The 21,647-nt window shown below is 32.6% G+C and overlaps 1 protein-coding gene across 1 annotated transcript in view; it reads right to left on the bottom strand.

The window, feature by feature from the left end:
- Positions 1-21,647, bottom strand: part of LOC108733846 (neuronal PAS domain-containing protein 4) — a 62,703-nt gene that overhangs the window by 9,495 nt on the left and 31,561 nt on the right. Inside the window, exons 4-7 of the mRNA XM_025979845.1 lie at positions 5,200-5,289; positions 4,569-4,763; positions 2,465-2,649; positions 432-538 (exon numbers count right to left, since the gene is read on the bottom strand). Coding sequence (XP_025835630.1) covers positions 432-538; positions 2,465-2,649; positions 4,569-4,763; positions 5,200-5,289 — 577 coding nt within the window. The remainder of the gene's footprint in view (positions 1-431; positions 539-2,464; positions 2,650-4,568; positions 4,764-5,199; positions 5,290-21,647) is intronic.

Raw genomic sequence — 21,647 nt, 5'->3', positions numbered from 1 at the left:
CACCAAACCAGGCTATACGTAGGTAGTAATTATTGGAGCAAGATTTTATGTTAGCAGAAATGATATTAATTTTTATTAAAGTTAAGGAGTAATTTTAAGGAATGGGTTTATTATCCACAATCTTTATTATTATAAAAAGCATATTTAATATAGATTAGAAAAGACAATTAATTACATAGAGTTGTTGTTGACAGTATGCTATTAATTATCGAAAAAGTTTATTAATAAAATGTAATTTATGTATTTTTATTGTAATTTCAAGCAGTTATTTAAATTATAATATTATTGTGTTATCCATCGGCGTTTTATATACGAATAGATTATATGAAATCGTTTAATTTAAATGAATGTTTAGGGTTTAATTAGTTTATTAGTGGGTTAAGTTTTTAGTGTGGAATGTAGTGAGTGCGGTGCATTGAGGTAGAACTTACTGAGCCTGTGTTTGGTTTGCGCTTCTCGTGTACTTTCCCAGTGCAGCAGCCGATACCAGGACACCCCCTGCAGTTCGCTGCGCGGAAATCCGAGGTAGAACTCTCCACTGCAAATATAAACGAATACAAGCGTGATTTACGAACATGGATGTCACCGGCATATCCTTCGACCCGGTGACCTGTTCGGGCTACGCTCACGAACAGCCCTTGATTTATTGGCCATTCGAACAAAGCGTTACCATTATACACTGCTGATATTGCTCCTACTATCATACAATATATGTGTACATAACATATTAAGCAAAAATAGTAGCAGGCCTACTTCGGATGTTAAACATACACGGTGGCCCGAAATGTTCTCTTATCTTGACATTAGCAAAAGAAATTTTACCGGGAATTTACTATACTGTTATCGACCTGTAAAAAATATTGGTAAATACCTCTTTCTATTTTTAGCAGCAAATGTGTATTTCAAATTTTTACCTGCTTGTCTTCCACTTCGTTCACTTAACACCGAAAAAAAATCTTTTAACTAAACACAATGTCATTTTCCGAAAAACAAAAACCACGTCCAGATTTTTTCCCAATTCTCGCTTTTTATCTGCTATATAAGGATTAAAATGTATTTTTCTTATTGATTTGGTATTGATTATTCACATTGGTGCTAATTATAGCAAACGTCAGGTGAAATAAAACGCACATTTAATGCAGGCTACGTCAATTCTATCAGTGAAACTCCTAATTATAAGTTTAGGAAAATTGTTGCATCAATAATTTTTTAATGCATTTTTGGTTTGTCGAGAACTAAGAATAATGTTTCATCGTTCTCCATAGTGCCATTATTTAAAAGATATATTTTCACAGTTCCCTAATTAGGGTCAGTTGCAATTGATCTACGTCGGTCGATCCTAATTTTACTTATTCCTAAAGTTGTCACACCAAAAGTTACTTAAATCGTTTCTGATCTTGCAAAAAATTACAAAAAAAACAATAATAATCGTAACAACAACTGCTTGCCACTGGTTTAGTGCCTTTTTAGTAGCTTATTTTTTGGTAACGAAAAAAACCTTTAAATGAAGGGCAATTTTATTTGTACTTTTTCCTATCGCTGTCACACTAAAAGTTACTTAAATGGTTTTTGATTTTTACGAAAAATTTAATAGAAAAGAAAAATAATCGTTAGAACAAAATTTTGCTTTTGGTTTGGTGTATTTTGGTAAACACCTCTTTCTATTTTCAGCAGCAAGTTTTTCAAACTTTAACCTGCTTGTCTTCCATTTCGTTCAGTTAACACCGAAAAAAAATTCTTTTAACTAAACACGTCGTTTTCCGAAAAACAAAAACCACGTCCAGATTTTTTCCCAATTTTTGCTTTTTCTCTACTAAATAAGGATTAAAATTATCTTTCTTATTGATTTGGTATTGACTATTGATATTAGTGTTAATTACGGCAAACGTCAGGTGAAGTATATACGCACATTTAATTTAATCATTACAAATTTAGGAAAATTGTTTGACATTTGTTACATCAAAAATTTTTTAATGCATTTTTCATTTGTCCAGAACTAAGTAGTGTTTCGTCGTTGGCCTTAGTGCCATTATTTTAGAGATATATATTTACAGTTACCCAATTTTGTATTTCTTCCTATCGTTGTGACACTAAAGGTTACTTAAATCGTTTTTGATTTTTGCATTAAATTAAAAATTTGAACAATCGTAAGAACAAATGCTCGCCCTTGGTTTTTTTGGGAACGAAAAAGACCTTTAAATGCAGGGCGATCTTATTTGTACCTCTTCGCATCGTTGTCACAGTAAAAGTTACTTGAATGGTTTGATTTTTGCGAAAATTTTAATGAAAAAAAAAAAAAAATAATCGTAAGAACAAAATCTTGCCTTTGGAACCAAAAGGATCTTTGTGGGATGCGCATGTTTCAGTTCAGGGCACGAATGCGAGGTTTTCGTAAGGTATAAAACGTTAGAATTAATAAGGTCCATAAAGATCGAGATGAGGGTGGATTATAAAGGTGACTTACTTGTTATCGGTGTGTATGAATCTCATGTCCATGGAATGTATGGTGGTGAAAACGTTGGTGGCTCCTTGGACGACGCATTCCCGGGTCTCGGGCATAGCAACGGGTGTGCAGGTGGCCAAGAAAACGGGCTCATTGCGGCTACAGAGAGGCAGGAAGGACAAGTAGCGGCCCTGCACCAGAACCACCTGCACGCGATAAGAAAACAGTGGCGCTTTGGTATTCCAATGAGGGAATTTCCATAGACCGCGCTTTACAGTGGGCGTCATAACATACGGCAGTAGTGCTTGCTCCGCAACTACTTTACATATTACCCATATAATGTGTTATGTAGCACCGCGCGAACCTTCTAACTACCACGAGGTGGTCCTATAACTGCGGGGTGGCTAATTTACAACTACCCAATTAATCCGACACTTAACTGATTTTGTTAAAGACCCGTTACCTCGCTCTGCGCACATTAAAAACAATCCTAATTAAGGATCTAATAAAGTATTTCCTTTTACATTTAAAAAAATTGTGGTTTAAGGGAACCTACATGGGTAGCTAAACCTACAGAAAATCGTGACTTTTTCTAAAGCTATAAACTGAAAAGTTTTGGGAATCCCACATAAATTGAATTAATTTCACATTAAAAATTATTAATCGCTATTAACAATACGTCTGTTTTTCAATTATTTTAGTTTTAGTAAAGATACCGTGTTTTGAATTATCGAAGTTCTACTGTAATATTTACCTAATGCATTGTTTCGCGTAGGTATATAAATTACCTACAAGAGAAATTGAACTTTTCGATCAAAGAGTAAATCCTAAAGACGACCCTGCACTTTGAATTTTTTTATAGAATCCGCGTGAATGCCTTGTGTGTTGGAACATACCAATGCCGGATCTGCCTTTCACTGTGAAATAACTTGCCGAGTTGTACCCCTCCTTGCTCCTTACGGCAGCGATGATCCCACCCACACGTAACATAGTTACCATGTATATAGCGAAATCTAAATACAACTAGCACATTTGCAATGTTACGTGTATTACTGTTTATTATTGCTAAGAGCTGCTACGGTAGTTTATATTCCTTCGCAAATATCGACTACAAGAAGGTTGTAACACTTCCACACATCAACCTTCGGTAATTACTAAAAAATTTTAATTGCCACCATAAAAGATAAATCGGCAATAGACTTTGAGATATCAACGATATAGTCGACGACAAACCCAACATTTTTTACACAATTATTACGCTACCAGCAACAGTGAACAATTTCAAAAATCAAGTCGAATTTAATCTTATTCGATAACGATTTGAAGAATTAGAAACCCTGTTGCAGTTAGATTAAAGTCCTTTAATTCCACAGTGTGTAAATGTCATTGACAAAAGAGTATTGTACGAAAATAAATAAAAGTAATAGAAAAATACTAGTATGTAAGGGAAGAAAAAGTAGGGAGAGGGAGAATATAAAGATAGAAGACGAAAAATTAAAAGAAGTAACCGATTTTCGGTATCTATGAAGTCGGATAACTCAAATGAGTAAAAGTTGTTCAAAATCCCAATTTCAATTTTATATTCTATACAGAGTGTTTGAAAAAATCAAAAATCCTATTTCACGTCAGTTAAATGTAATACACTTTGAATTCCACGGTTGAAAATCTTACAAGAAAATGTTCAAAATCCCAAAACATGAGCCTGTTAGAATTTTAATCACGACTTTCTCTAAATTTCAAGTCTTGGCGCAAAAAATTCAATGTGTCATCCCTCAAAATTGACTGTACTTTACAGCAAAAGTTGTGAGTACCTGTTAGTGATTTTAAATCAGAAAAATCTTATACTGTATATATAGTGTTTGAAAAATTAAGAATTCTATTTCAATTAACTGTAATGTCATTTAAATTCTATTATTAAAAAAAAACCATAAGAAAATGTAGTTCAAAGTCCCAAAAAACGAACCTTAAAAAGGTGACCTTGGCTCTTGTGTCTTCCAACAAAGATGAAGACTTTTGCATTTGAGAAAATTACAGAGCTTGTGTCAGAAATATTTTAATCAATTTCGAGTTCCTACTGCCGTATTAGTTATGATTTCCGCAGTACAAAACAACTAAAGGTTTTTACCTTTTGATCGCCGAATCGCATTTGTCTTCTTGCATTTCTAGACACGTTCATTCTACACAAAAACACTCTAATTTCTTCGCTAGAATTTCCATTACCGGCTGAATTAACTGGTCGACCGAGTTCGCACTGAATGGCTTGATGATCTTGCTTATCAATTATATCATAAACACTGTCTCCGTGAATCAAGAGGTCCTCCTATAGATCAAATCAACAAACAATACCACAATGAAGCGCTAAACGCAAATAAACAAAAAACATCTTTTCATTATATATGTATGTAATAAATTAGAATTTACTATGGGGGATTCCCATGCTAGTGCTATGCGAAAAAAAATAATACTAGCATAGAAGAATACGCTTAAAATACCATAACCCAGTATCATAATAACTATGGTATTTGACGTTCTCTGATATACCCAGGTATTTGTTGGAAAATAGAAACGAATAAGAACAAATAAATGTATTACATTTTATTGTGCCCAAAAGTCACAATAATGCGAATGAATGATTATAAAAATGTATTACATTTTTAAAGTGAAATAATAAATTTAATAAATTAGCGAAATAAAATTAAGAAAGCTCACTCTTAAGCTTGAAAGCTAAAGGGCTAGCTCACCTTTAAAACACTCACCATCGAATGACCCAGGTACTCCGCTGCATTGTCAGAGATATAAAGAAGTTTGCCATTTTGTGTCATCATCATTAGAAATCCACTAAGTGCCTGAAAAAAATAGTCTAATAAGGAATAACATTTTGATTTTTTTTTTTGAAATTTAAAAATAAAAACTTTGATTATTATCATTAGAAACATCGTGTTAATAATTCTAAAATTGTACATATACATGAGTAAGTAAAGTACATAAGCACGTCCAAACACTGGGTATATCTACACATTTTTTTTTATGTGTACAATCCAATTTAAATAAAACGAATAAACGTTTCCAAGAGCCCGGCATTTTTATCAGAATATCTTTCAAGTCTAGAACGAGCTATGTTTTTAGCAGGAATTATCGAACACATCAAAAGTCGAAGCAATCGAGTGTTTTAAGTGTAGAGGACCTTGTTTGAAAAGACACTGAAGGTAACAGAACAGAGAATTGAAAAAAATTACACAACAAAGTTCAGATTTTATCGAATTATATTGCAATAGACAACTACGGTCTCGAAGAATAAAATGTAGAACGAATTTAAAAAACGCCCACGCTTAATCGATGATTTCAAGGAAGTCGAATGCTACATCGATTTATGTTTCTATATACATTTAAAAAGCATAATTTAAACTACCGTAATTCATACAGATTTTGCTGTTAACATATCTTCAAACAGGACAGGACAAGAATAAAAGGTATATTATATGAAGACATGATCAACACTCTCATACTTCATTAGCACTTAATTTTGAAACGAATAGACGTATTGTATAAATTGAATCTTTTAGATTTTATCCTGGTGAAAATCCATAATCAAAGGGTAGATTTTCCTATCTGTTAAGACTCTTTTTCTCAGAAACACGTTAAACTTAAAATAATATGAAATACCTAGATTTATAATCCCTTGGAGTTGTGAAAAAATTTGTCAAGAAGCAAAGTCTTATACTACAAGTCAAGGGAAAATCCGAAAACCGCAAATTTGTAGTTACATTACCAAAAAAATGTTTTTTTTTTGGGGGAAACCTTCTAGCCTAAATACTCGTAATGGAAGAACTAGTTACATACAGTACCTACGAATTGAACGAAAATCCCCTTTCCAAAAGTTCGCTCCAAATTCCCTAGGTCTAGAGAAATATCCCTAGGTCTGGAACACTTATTTTTTGGTGGAGGTAATTACCCAGATGGTGCGAGAAAAATGTAATGAAAAATGGTCGGTACGGATGAAATTCCGGGAAATACTATGGCCGCTTGTTGCTGTATTCCGCGTAAATTAAAAGCAGTAAATGCAGACCTGATTACATATCTTAATTTTCTCCATAAGTTTCCCATACGTGGCAATGAACAAGAAAGCAGCTTGCGTAGTACCAGCAAAGCTTCGCTAAATAATGTGACCAGCGTGTAATATATCCTTTAATGATGCTCTATCAGAAGCAGCAATCTCAAAACTAAGGCGCTGTGTTAATTTTTTTTTCGACATAAATAAATTAAAAACCTAGCGCACTTTAAAAATGTCTCGCCGCTCGAAACAAGGGGGAGTGTCTCAGGGGGATACTCACTCGGAATTTAAAACACGTTCAACCACGCAGGAGATCAACACTTTTTTGTTACCTCTGGGAAATTATTAATAATATAACAATTACGAATGGCGTTTCTTTAACGGATTGACTGTGGATGATTCGGGACAGACCCATTTTCATTTATAAATAAAAGGACATTAATTTGTTGTGACGTATATCATCTACAAAAGAGATAAATATTATTTGGACACTCGCTAGGGGGTCACACATCCAAAGCGCCCTCGCTAATGATGCAGTGAAAAGCTTAAATTCCTTGAACGTTACTTTAACTCCTTAATACAGCCCCTCCCTCAAAACCCCGTGAAATTTAACTAATTCAAAGAAATCTGAGACTTTTATTGAGAAAGTCTTTATAAATTGATAAATATTATTTGGACACTCGCTAGGGGGTGACACATTCAAAGCGCCCTCGCTGATAAAGCAGTAAAAAACATAAATTCATCGAACGTTACTTTAACTCCTTAATACCCCCCCAACCCCCCGTGAAATTTCACTAATTCAAACAAATCTGAGTGTTTTATTGAGAAAGTCTTTATAAATTGATAAATATCATTTGGACACTCGCTAAGGGGTCACACATTCAAATCGTTCTCGCTACAAAAACTTAAATTCGTCGAACGTTACTTTAACTAATTAATACCCCCCAAACCCCTGTGAAATTTCACTAATTCAAACAAATCTGAGTCTTTTATTGAGAAAGTCTTTATAAATTGATAAATATCATTTGGACACTCGCTAGGGGGTGACACATTCAAAGCGCCCTCGCTGATAATGCAGTAAAAAACTTAAATTCGTCGAACGTTACTTTAACTCCTTAATACCCCCCCAACCCCCCGTGAAATTTCACTAATTTAAACAAATCTGAGTCTTTTATTGAGAAAGTCTTTATAAATTGATAAATATCATTTGCACACTCGCTAGGGGGTGACACATTCAAAGCGCCCTCGTTGATAATGCAGTAAAAAACTTAAATTCGTCGAACGTTACTTTAACTCCTTAATACCCCCCAACCCCCCGTGAAATTATTTTACTAATTCAAACAAATCTGAGTCTTTTATTGAGAAAGTCTTTATAAATTGATAAATATCATTTGCACACTCGCTATAAAAAAATAAAGATCAGTTTTGTGTTACGTTCATTTAGTACCAGCAAAAAGTAGGTTACATGATAAGGAAACACTACGTGATCCGTTAGGGGGGGAGGAGGGAGTCTTAAAAAATACCATTCTTGGTGACAAGGGTAGGTGAGCTTAGGTTTTCGTCACGTAGTCAATATCCCCAAGGAAAATCACGCGCTTTTTTGAGCGATACTCAAAATTTTTTGTTTGCAAAAAAATGATTTAAAACTATATTTATGAATTACTACGAGTAAACTAGAAGGGGAGGGGTGTTTTGACATATACCCCCTAGGGGAGGGTGTAAAAAACTGTAAAATATGTGTCAAGTAGGACGGGTTCGTTCCCTAATATGTTTTCAAATAAATAATCTTTAAAATAATAATCTCAAGTAGTCGTGAAAAGTCAATATTTTCAGTACAGAGTTTGAGATAGAAAATTTTATTTTTAATTTTTTGTATTATGTTATACTATTTTTTTAAAGTTTGTGACCACCCTGATGTTGTTGTTTTATCACTAAAGTAATAGTGTTTTTGGATAAATGAATTTTATTTATTGTTAACACGTCGACAAAGCATTTACTTTCCATACGATAACACGATAATGTTGTCACGAAGCGATAAACTAAATTCGAAATTGCCTACGCTTTTACAATTTCCGAAATTTTCCTTTTACATGACATAGGCTTTCATGTCGGTCAGTAAAATTAGTTTTATAGTAATTTTATCGTTACTACTATCTTTATAGTAGTCCCTAACGCGCGTGAATGTAACTACGATACCGATAACGAAAGTATATTGTTAAAAGTGTTTATGTGAACACACAATGTCGTAAGTATCTACGACATTTAAACTGGGTAGGTGGGCATATGATTCTAATTATAATTTTTTCATTAATCTATAACGGTCTAAATAGTACAAAAAGACGAGAGGGATCTTAATGGTAATACATAGCGAATTACTACTGGAGGCTGAATTCTTCTACTTATAATAGGTAACTTAAAGAACACGAAACATGTTTATCACACTGACAACGAAAACCACTACAAGTTGATAATCCGCTTTTACTCGACTGATATCAAACACATTACTTTTAAAACTATGCCTTTGACAAAGAATGCATTGGTTATCCATTATAATCTAGATTTTTTAATGTACACGACAGTAGCGGCGCATTAATACCGATCATAACTATTACATGTTCTGCCAACTGCCACGAAATAAAATAATTATCAATTAAATTACTAATTTAGTTCAGGAGTATTGGTTGTAATGCTGGTTTGTTTACACCTTTTACCTTAATTTTGTCTTCATTGTACTTCCACACACGATAACACAGGTCTGTGAAATTTTTTTTTTGAAAAGTTTTTTTCTTAAATTGTTAATGTTTGTCTTAATTGTCTTAAAAGTAATAGAAAACGATATTCATATGAGAAATACCCCTCGCTCTGCGCACATTAAAAACAATCCTAATTAAGGATCTAATAAAGTATTTCCTTTTACATTTAAAAAAATTGTGGTTTAAGGGAACCTACATGGGTAGCTAAACCTACAGAAAATCGTGACTTTTTCTAAAGCTATAAACTGAAAAGTTTTGGGAATCCCACATAAATTGAATTAATTTCACATTAAAAATTATTAATCGCTATTAACAATACGTCTGTTTTTCAATTATTTTAGTTTTAGTAAAGATACCGTGTTTTGAATTATCGAAGTTCTACTGTAATATTTACCTAATGCATTGTTTCGCGTAGGTATATAAATTACCTACAAGAGAAATTGAACTTTTCGATCAAAGAGTAAATCCTAAAGACGACCCTGCACTTTGAATTTTTTTATAGAATCCGCGTGAATGCCTTGTGTGTTGGAACATACCAATGCCGGATCTGCCTTTCACTGTGAAATAACTTGCCGAGTTGTACCCCTCCTTGCTCCTTACGGCAGCGATGATCCCACCCACACGTAACATAGTTACCATGTATATAGCGAAATCTAAATACAACTAGCACATTTGCAATGNCATTTTTTACAAAGTCTGTTATATTCAATCTTTGCTTAACTATTGTATATTGTCCGCAAATGTACAAAAATACATTTGAATTGTTTTTACAACTCCGAGAAGCCATAGTTAAAGATAAATGAAACACAATCTTTTATTACACGTTAATATTATATATCTCTCAATAATGGCGCGATATAAACTATTTTTTTTTTCAGGAGGTGTAAACGACTACAGTTGCTTTCAGACTATCCAAAATAAAGTAAAAGACAATATAATGCTCAGTCAGAGACTATAAAATAGAAATATAAGCTATAAATGAATTTTGTGAAAATTCAAATAAATTTGCGGATGCAGAGTTATAAATATACATACATGTACTAATCTACATCCAAAGAAAATGTGACGTGATACGTTAAAACAAAGTTTATATTTGCAAAATATAGACCAACATTTGCATGTTTAAGATAAATTTATACAAAAAACTTTTTTATCGCAAACCTGTGTAATTAGCGTAAAACATCCCCGTACCATACTAGTTAATAAATAAATTATTCGCATATTTTGTTAACAACATGCATATTAGATTCGTTAAATTCAGCTGTCTGTTTATGTTTTCCTTATCTGTACATAATAGTATGGATTTATCTTATGTGATATGTAATTCTCGCAGGTAGACATGAACAAAACAGTTGAAAATTTCAGTTTTGGGTTATAGATTGTAGAAAAACAGTAAAAAATGCGGGTTAGTACTAAACAATTGGAAAAAAGTGGTCCGATCTAAATGTCTTTGTGTAGGTGTACAATTGGTTGCATATATATATCATGAAAATATTACTACTAGTTTCCTAAATTGCACAGCTTCTCACAGGAGAAATAGTAAAAGTAGTAAAAGCACTGAAGTGGTAACATAAAACTGTAAATATTATCTTCTACAATTTATTCCTAGATAGAACAAACATAACTTTACAATTGATTGATGAAAAATTAATAATAAAGAAGCTATTCTGTTAATTTATCCCATATTACGAGAAGTATCGCTTATTAATTTAGAAAACGTCTTCACCACACTTTCAGGTAACTTAGGTGTTGAAAACAAATTTGTAGATGAACCGTAAACGTTTTAGTTCTGTTTAGCGACCCATTATGAACTTAGACCCTAACGAATTAGTAGTATAATCGAGCAACCTTTAACGTAGCCCCCAGCGACAGCATTATGGCTAATAGATTACAATAGTGTCACGCACTCTTTATACAAAATATTTAGTAACACCTTAATCGATAGTTATAAAAAGTGTAACACTTTAAGTCAATGAAATTGATTCCGTTTTTTGTTTGTTTCTTGTGCTGCTGTTTTCTTAAAATTAAAATAAACAAGAAACTGGAAAATTTAAAATTCCTTGCTTCGAGCAGCACAAATTTTTCTATTTCTAGATAGCTTCCTATGTAGGTAGTGTATATATGTATATATTCCTATAGGAAAATACATAATAGAAAAACAAAAACCGGTACCTATATCATACGTATAATATTTATTCGTATATTTCATATCCAGCAAAATCTGAATCTTGTGATATTATGATGTAGACCATGTGAAATAGTAAAACCTATAACCAAATCAGGAACTTTGACCTTAATGGGAGAGATATTTAAAAAGTAAATCGAGCAAACTATGAACTATGAACAACTTTTTGATGAAATCGAGGACACAACCTCTAAAACTATCTTTACATATTACACTATTGTTTGAATCAATTACATAAATAAATCTACCAAATTATGCGCAGAGTTATTAACACGATAACTATTTCGTTTCTGCAAGAAGGAATACATTAAAGTCCTTAAAAAGACAGTATAATAACAATAAATCATAATTACTAAAGGATCTGTCAGATAAAGATTGTTTTTTGTGTATGTCGACACACATGTAAGGAATTCCGCAGTCATATATCAACCAGTTCAGTAAGGAACTCATTTATAAAACTTTTATCAAGTCTGTCTTTCTTAAATTGCAGGTACGTTAAAAACAATGTTCCTTAAAATATAACGACAAATTTATATGTACGACAAGAAACAAAACTTCCGGTTGGAATTGTAAGCTACTTTAATATATATGTTAATAAATAAAAAACAAACCCAAAAATCCATTAAAAAAAACTCTAAACACATTTATAAAATGTAATATAAATAAAATATTTTGTTGTAGGTAATTATTTTTCGTTTTACAATAAATGAAAAAATTTCATGTAAAATATTTTATAGTTTTTCTCTTTTTTCAGCTACTAACCCCTTGGTGTTTATGTGTTCAATTCCACAGAACTCTATATCAATTCCTCATATGTTACCTGCTCTATTTTTTTTTTTAATAACGTTAATACATAAAATTAATTAAATATAATACAGTATGTAAGTACTATTCTGTGATTTTAAGCAGTACGGTGACTACTTTCGGATATGTAGCAAAGCACTTCGAAAAAGGCTTTCTGTACTGTACGCAATTCAAGTATGTATTGCAAAATATAAGAAACTAGTTGAGTCCGTATTTGGTAGTATGTATAAATACGAAACAGAAATGATGAGAGAAATAGTTACGAAATCAATAACCTTATCAAGAATATATAATCAAAATTATAATTTGTTGTTCTTCGTGCATTACCATTGTACAATTTTTTTTAGAATTTGTATAGAGAAAAGTTGAAAATCATTGTGAAAAACAACAAGCTACAGTTATTACGATTAGAAATTTTGTAGAAGTTTTTTGGGAAAACTATAGCAGTTAACCTAACTCATGATTAAAGGTAAATAAAAGAATAATTTTCGGACAGTTGTATCTCACATGCTGACCTACGAATATGTGAAAGCAATTAACATGTGTATAAATAAGTAATAACAATTAAAAGATTTAAAAATAGTTTCCTTGACTAGGTGCGGTTATTTTGTAGTTATTAGGGTGTGGTATATGAATTTCCCACGGTCTGTAAATACACTGTTGATTTCATACCGCCTTACATTTAAGATGTCACAAATAAATTAATAAGTAATCAATTAAACCTTCATGTTTCATAGTTCTGCTACTTGGTCATGGACACTCACTTATATCATCGTGTCATTTTTTTTTATTACTTACCGAACAAATTTCCTAGTTTTCTTGCATATGTAGCCGCAAAACAACATGACCACCTATTACTTAATAGATATCTTACGATTATTTTCCAATGTTACATTAACTTATTTAATTAATTATGTTTATTACAATCTGTGAATGTAATAATACAACTGAATATACAAAATATATTTAGCAGCAATAACTTCAGCCTTTCTTTGATCTTACTGGCTAATCAAGCCTGTGAAGAAGTACGACGACATACAAAGTCTCGATAACAGTAGTGTTTACCAAGTCATTTGTACTCTTTGTGATGCTATTTACGTAGGACAGTCTGGTAGAGTTATAAAAAATAGGATTAATGAACACTACAACAACGTTCTGAAAAAGATAACTTTTACGGGTTTATCAGACAACTGCTTTTTTAATAACTATTGTATTAACTGTCAGTGGTTTTGCTGGGTACTGGGTAACCATAAGACCTGCCGAGTACCCAGCCGGACCAGTAGCCACAATGAAAATTTAAGCATTGATGCATTTGAAATTAAACTTTTAATCAAACATAACTGAAGTATGAAGATTGGAAAAACTTTGGCGGTTGTTGTAGAACAAACAAAATAGCTCAAAGCCCAAAACACGACACTGTGGTTGTCCGAAGCCTTCTTTAGGGACTGAAGTGAACTGTTTTGGCGTTGAGGTTTGAGCTATTTTGTTTGTTAAACATAACTGAAACTCTAATTTTATCTGTACATTACAGAATACAGTAGAAACTCGATTATCCGGCCCTCAGTTATACGGATTCGCGATTATCCGGACTACCGACCCCGACCAATATATTAAAATAACTACAAGTCGATTTTGTCAAATTTGTGCAAGCAATGCAAAATACAAATATGCCAGGATTGTGATGATGATGATATGAAAGAGTGGGCCACTTGTAATAGTAATGATCAAGGCTTTCAGATTATGTCAGATGACGAAATCGTAGAAAACATAATGCAGATAAATAAACAGCAAGAAATGCAAGAAGATGAAACAGAAGAAAATCTAGATGTGGAAAATGATGCAGGACCATCTCATGATGAAGCACTTCATGCCCTGGAAACAGCTCTCAAGTGGTTTGAAAAACAAACAGAGAGTGATACTGTGAGTTTACTGCAGCTTAAACGAATTCGTGATATAGCAGCAATTAAAAGAAAAAGTGGCTTACGTCAAATGACAATTAACAAATATTTTAAACCAAATTAAACTTATATATTTCCTGATTACCAAAGGCAAATTACCAAATACATATTGTTAAGAAATTATACGTACATAATATGTACCTAAATATTTAATTTCATGATTAAGGTAAAATTATTTTAGTACATGTACAATGTATGTAGGATTTATCTCTTAATAAACATTGATTTTCGTATTTAATTGTTATTTTTAATTGACACATAACATTATGTAAGTACTACATATTATTATGCATAAAACTCGCTATTTTTCATACATTCGATTATCCGGATTTTCGATTATCCGAATGCCTAACGACAACAATTAGTCCGGTTAATCGAGTTTCTACTGTATTAATGAATTTTGAAGATTTCTATATTTCTACTCTGGTTGCCGGATGTTTCTAATTTTATTTTACTTTTCAGGATACACTTTTTTGTTTTCCAAGTTCGCTACTTGATGTAGATAAATTATGTGAAGTGGATTGTGCAAGTCTTCAACTTTTTAACTGTATTTGTCATTATTTTATTGGCATGACAATAATATTTATAATTGCATTGTACGTTTCTTATTTGTATTGATTGTACGTGCCGGTAAATGTTTTCGTTACGGTTCTGAGTGCCAAAATAATATTCTTTTTTTGCGATACTTTTTGTTAGTGGTCGTCCTGTGTCAAAGTTGGTGCTTTATTCGTTATATAGCGTTGTTCGATACCAAATGTTATCAACGACGATCTTCTTTACTGAGAGTAAATCGTAGCACGAGCCGTCCAATGCCTTACGTCAGACGTCGATGATGGCAGCGTTGATTAACCGATAGGTTCTTTTCCAGAGCCGGCTTTGACGTTACATTCCAAATTAAAAAAAAAAAGTTTTGTGGCCCTTGTTAAGGTCCGTACTACCACCTTCCCGGTGTGACGAATATCGAACAGTATGAATGAATATTAACAGATAGCAAAAACACAACCGAAAAATTATTGTGCTGTTGTGGCTTTTCCAGATGAAGTAACATCACGATTACTTCAACAAAAATACATATTTTAATAAAACAGAAATCAGATTTCGCTAGTTATTAGTTACTAGGCGATGCCTCATTCTTATATTGTGAATTTAATAGCTACAATTAACAAGTAAAGTTGGGTAATTTCAAAATAATTTTTCTTATCTCTTGGTAAAATATTGAGTTCTTTCGGTTAATTTTCAAATTAGCTTAACCAGTTTAACTAAGAAAATGTATTGTAGTTTTATAGTCCAGTAATAGTGGAAATAGAAAAAAGGGAATAAGTCAATGACCACGAAGTAGACGATGAATATTTGTAAAGTCTGACTTCCGATACTTAGCGATGATTTTGGAGTAGGTACCTAAGGTTGTTGTTCTTCCTGTTTGTGATGTATGGTTATTGCTGCATGGTTGGCAAGGTCCACGATTGTTCGTTTGTACAAAACGTTGGTACGTCAGTACAGTCTCGGTGAAACTCGAAACAGCAGGGCCGCTCCACTCTGACGAAGAGCACCTCGGATGGATCTGTATCGCGGAGGTGGTAGTCCAGGAGGGGAAAGAGGCACGTAAGCGGGACTGGGGTCAGCGCGTGACCTCGCGCCTAGGGGTACACGGCTACTTTCCCACGGACCCGCCCGCGATATCTGCCGCTCTTCATCTGAGTGCTCTAGTCTGTCATTAAATATGGCAATATATGTATGCCTGGCCAGCCCAGATTCTACATGCACAACTGTGTCGATTAACTAGGATTCACCAGTATGGTCGCAACCACCGCTGACAACTTGGACACAACATGCATACTGGGGGTGTGCAAATATTCGAAAATTTCGAACTGTTCATTGCAAATCAAAGAGTAACGGTCGATCTTGACGTTTAGTTTTCTGTTAATCTCTATGTATTTTCTTTTTAATTCCAATTTTCCATCTTGTTTTCATCTGCTCTATATGGTTTTCGTTTTTTATTCTAGATTAAAAAGTTTTCTAAAAAATATTTACGTCATGTAAAATTCTTTATCAACTTCGTTCAGATGTCAATATTGACTCTTGAACCAACAGCATCAATCATCCAAATTAACACATTTAATTTAAATTCAATTCCACATGACTCAATCTGTTTTTCTAGGATAATAGTGCGAATAAAAATAATATATTTTCGTATACAGATCGACTCTACATCGGGTAATTCCAATACCGGAGTTATCACTTGCATCATATTATACAAGCTTCATAACGTCTCTTCTGTTTTCGTTCTTATTTTTTAATGTTTAATCCCTTAGGCGATTTAACCTGTGAAACATTATCTACAACTATTTTGCTCTTTTTGCCGCAATGAGGTCAACAACAGCAAAAATTCTCTTCATCTTCGAGTCATTTGATCACAGTGCTCTCTTTGTTACAACGAAATTTATTTCAACATCGTTACCGTAACCTTCAGGGTATCTTTCATTTTTTCTTTTCTGTTATTAAAATATCGCCCAACACCGTTAGAAAGTAAACTATTCTTAAGATGGTATTATTAAATTTGGCCCGTTTTTGACTTCAAAGTTCAAAGTACTGGAAACTAATTCATTAAATAAACTTGGATGGACTAAATCTTACTCGTACAACATCGTAAAAGTAATTGTAAAATAATTGTTGTAATTTTTTATAATGCAGACATCCATGACATTCACAATTCCGGTGCATTTTTAAACGAGTAGTTTCACGAAGATTAGATGCCCAGATAGAGAATCTAGATAAGGTTTATTAGTGGATGTGACATAAATACATATTCGTAGTTACTGTTGTGCTTTTTTCAGTTTTGTGCTTACTGTCTCTATTGTATATGTAGCGTCTATGTAAAAATACGTAATCTAATTTGTCTTAGACACAAAACTCGGTACCTTTTTAGCAACTTTTACTTTTTTCTAGCAACCGGGAAATTTTTAAATCGTCCGATATTAATAAAAAAATATGGCAATTTCTTAAGCTCAATTCGGTCGCGTTGATGTCCTAAATAAGATCATCGACGGCCACATAAAACCAATTTTTTTATCTTTCAGGAACAGTATTTTTTTTTCTGGATAAAAAATACCCTATGTTCTTGTCTGTACCCCTGACAATGTGTGTACAAAATTTCATCCTGATTGGTTCAGTGGTTAAGGCGTGAAATTGTAATAAACAAACAAACTTACATTCGCATTTGTTTTTAATAAAACAGGAAAATCGGGGAAGAGGGACTGATTTTGTTTCCCATAACCATGCTGGACCAAAACTACATAACCGGGAACGTTAAGAAATGTAGCTGGGATAAGCCGGGAATTGTTTTGACCTGGTGCTAGACACCCCGTTATATACTAATACAGATAAACATGATTGGATTAATAAAAATTTCTATTTTACTGTCAAACGTTTTAATTTTTGTTTCGAAAAACTATCTGATTAAAATATAATTATGTACTACGCTAGTGTTATCTTTTCCTACCGTAGCTTATATTATTAATCTAACCGCATGTTTTGCTGTTTTTCGAAATATAAAATTGAGTACCTCACTAAAAATTTATGGAGATAAGAACTCAAACCGTATTGATAATCGTTGAGGTCGATTTTTCGAAAAATAAAAAAAATTAATAGAGATTTGAATTAAAGAGAATATATAATGTAAAATCCGCACTCGAATTTCCAGTTGAGGAAAACTCAAATACAGTAAAAGTTCTTCATTCGCGGGGTATACGTTCCATAAATATACCGTGAATACAGAAACCGATTGCATCCGCGAATAATGAAACTTTTAGGCGCGAATACAGGAATTGGATTGCAATTTTTTCACCCGCGAATAAGGAAACCGAGAATAAGGAATTTTTACTGTATTAAAAGAGAACAAATGTAAAACAATATGTATGTCAAAGAAAGATTTCGAGTTCGGCTGTATTATAACATCTTTATTCAATTAACGAGGTAGATGATGGATTTCCTTTCCCATAAGCAAAACTCTTATTACTAATGAAGATAATTGTCCATCAGCGCTAAATATTTAAACGTTTTTAAACAACACTCTCAGACTCTGTTTGCAACATGATTAATGAATGAAAATCGTAATTAACACAAACAACTTTAATTCATGCTGAAATCTACAGTTTACCTACATTCTTTCAAGTAAAAATTAAGATGTTCCCGATTACCAAATTTATAAATACCTACTACAGTATTCTACGAGCAATATTTATACATTTATTTGTTTGTCTATAATTGCCGGTTGTTGGCGATTTCGATGACATCAATAAAAGAAATTTTGGGTTACAATATTCAAACAGTAACTTACACAAAATAGGTCTAGCTAGAAAGGACACCGCTAGATCCTTACGGAAAATAACCGTGTATCAAACTGTCTAATACTTTGGAATATGGTAGTTCTGAACGTGATGATAAATTCTAGATATTCCTGATAATGTAACTCTAAGCTATGTAGTATCTCATTTAAACCCTTAAACTAAAAAATTGATATTGACTTACGATTATTAATTTCGCTTTTTTATAAATTATAAATGCGTGGGTTTTAGATGACTAAACATAATGTTAACAGTTCGAGAAAGTGGGTGGGTGTGTGTCAAGGTCATCGAAAGACTTAAGTCTCACTATGGAGTCATTAATTCTTAAAGAATTGATCTGCACCAACATTAGCTGTTCAACATTTAAACGTATTTATTTAATGTTACTACCATTGTTTTTTTGCTAATCGTTATTTCTTAAGTACAATCAAACTAACAATAGGTGAAGGTAAAAAAAAATGTTTCCTAATCGAGGGTTACTTAAATAGACAAGGAATAACTAAAAAAATACACGAGCAGATTTATGTACATGTTTACATACATTTCCGGCGTATAAAATTTGTAATAATTTCAACGATTTTTTTAGATACTCATTGAAAATAAAACGTAACGACGTAAGTAAGAATTTACAGAAGGAAAATTTCCAATAGTTTAGAGGTAAAGATCTGATTATAAAATTTTTAGTTTCAGATTTGAACGTTTTGTAGTGATTGAGATGATTTTTTTTAGTTTTGAAGGGGTATGCCCCCCCCTTCCCGAAATGATCCTGTACAAATTTGATTACGATTCGATTACGAAAATAAAGACAAAAACGACATTTTGTAAGTCTCTGTATGGCATGTCCAAACAAGTCTATATGTAGCTAAAATTTTGGAGACACATTTCGGTGAGTAATACGTATCTACATTCAATTAAAATGTTATTACATATTTATGATCTTGATTTATATACAGTTAGTTTAAGAATTTCTATAAATTAAACGTTGTTAGATTAGGTCACATCTCCGAAACAAATTTGCTTTTGAGAATTGAGTTTTATACGTTTAAAATTGAAGAAAAGATTTTGAATATTGGTCAACTTTAACACGTACTGGCGGACAAAGTAAGCAATGGAATTGAAAAACGTCCCACAGTAAAACACTACTTAGTCGCCTCCTCTCTATTTATTTCTGCAAGCTCGAATTATAAATTTGAATTAGAATAATTATTCAGGTACAGATTTTTAATAAAGAAAGTACTTACGACAACGAAATCATATTCAAATAAATCCAAAAGCGGTCAATTTTGATTAAATTAAGCGACTAAAGTTTTACTATAATATTATTACTATTAATAATATTGTGATCAGAGCATTGGTGCATAAAGTTAAAGGTCCCGGGTTCTATTCCCGGCGAGGGTGTGACAGCAGTAACAAAAATTTTTCTCCTTAATTTAAGGTAACCTCATAATGGAAAAGAAATTGTGAATGATTATTTGACATTAACCACTAGGAATTTCAATGTTTTACTATAACTATGAAGATATTTTTGAATTTATGTATGTTATTATAGAATTTTTTGCACTTTTCGGCACATTTTTACTTCAAGTATATATACGTATGTTTTTTTTTTCGTTATGTTTTATCTCAAAGAGTCATTTTGTAGATATTTCTTCTAAATATAGATTATTACTGTGGCTTTAGGATTTAATTTTTTGAAACAAGTGGATCTTTAATGTCGGAGGAGATGCATGCATTGCGAGGGGCCTTTCGAAATTATTCGCGAAGCATAATCACGTACGGTACGCACATATGTAGGTAGACATATGTATGTAAGTGTATACTTAACGTACGTACATACAACGAATACTTAGTCGCCACCGTGTGAATCTGTTAAGATGCGGATCATCTAAAATATGGATTATGAAGAGTATAGAAAAATAAAGCAAACACCTTGAGAGATGTTTCAATAATGCGATGTAAACACGCAAGTGGGTAATTGTTTCATTTAAGAACTTAACCCGGTTTTATTCCCACGATGGACTGCCGTACCAATTACTCTAATCACTGAATACATAATTCCAAGAGATCGGGAAAATGCCGTATCTCGACTACAACTAACCCATCTTAACAATCACGAATCGAAAAAATTGCTAACGATAATCAATTCTACTTCGCATATACACACGAAAAAGTATTGAAGGGACAAACCAATATTACGCTGACGCTGAAGTAACTCCTTTTTAGGGTTCCGTACCTCAACTATTATACGATCACGTCGTTCACTGTCTGTTAATCTGTCTATTAAGACCGTTTTTCTCAGGAACGCGAAGAGGTATCAGATTAAAATTAGTACTAAATACTCAGGTCTGTAATCCGTTGGAGCTATGAAAAAACTGAACTCCTAAGTCAACGCAGTCAAAATATACGGCCGTTCGACATTCGTAACGAAATCAAAGCCTATAGAAAACTTCCCGTTGACCTACGATCATGAAATTTGGCAAGAAGCAATGTCTTCCAGCATAAGTAAAAGGAAAAATTCGAAAACTGTAAATCATTTTTTAATTGTACGTTTTGGAGATTAATCTTAGAAACTTGATTCCCGTTTCTGACGAACTGGTTATAAAACTTAGCTTTTTCTACCCTTACCTAAAATATAGCTTTATTACCATCTTTTAAGGTTTTGGATTTTGCGATGATGAATACCATTTTAATTTTTTTTTATTTAACACCTCGTCCAATTCGTGTCAAAATCGCCAAAAAAAGATGCTTTCTGACCTATTTTTGTAAAATTTTCTCAATACTTTACTCGTATACGAAAACTATTGTAAATATATATATATATATATATAGGTACGTACATATTTTGGACTATAGTAAAACGCAGTAAATTTTCGATTTTAGAATAATATTTTTCTTTTCGAGATCATCATGGCACAAAGATGACCTTTTAGATAAAATACAATTCCAATAATAAATTATTTGTAACAAAACATCTTTCTATATTCAACAAATATAACGAAGATTCAACTGTCATCATCATCATAAGGTCATCAGTCCTATGACTGGTTGGACACGTACCTCCACTCTTTCCTATCCTGAGCTAAACTTCGCATTTCCCTAAAACTAGAACA

The sequence above is a fragment of the Agrilus planipennis genome, unplaced genomic scaffold, assembly GCF_000699045.2.
Source record: "Agrilus planipennis isolate EAB-ADULT unplaced genomic scaffold, Apla_2.0 scaffold11, whole genome shotgun sequence".
NCBI lineage: Eukaryota > Metazoa > Arthropoda > Insecta > Coleoptera > Buprestidae > Agrilus > Agrilus planipennis.
The sequence above is the reverse complement of the archived record's forward strand: the minus strand, read 5'-3'. Positions and strand labels throughout refer to the sequence as shown.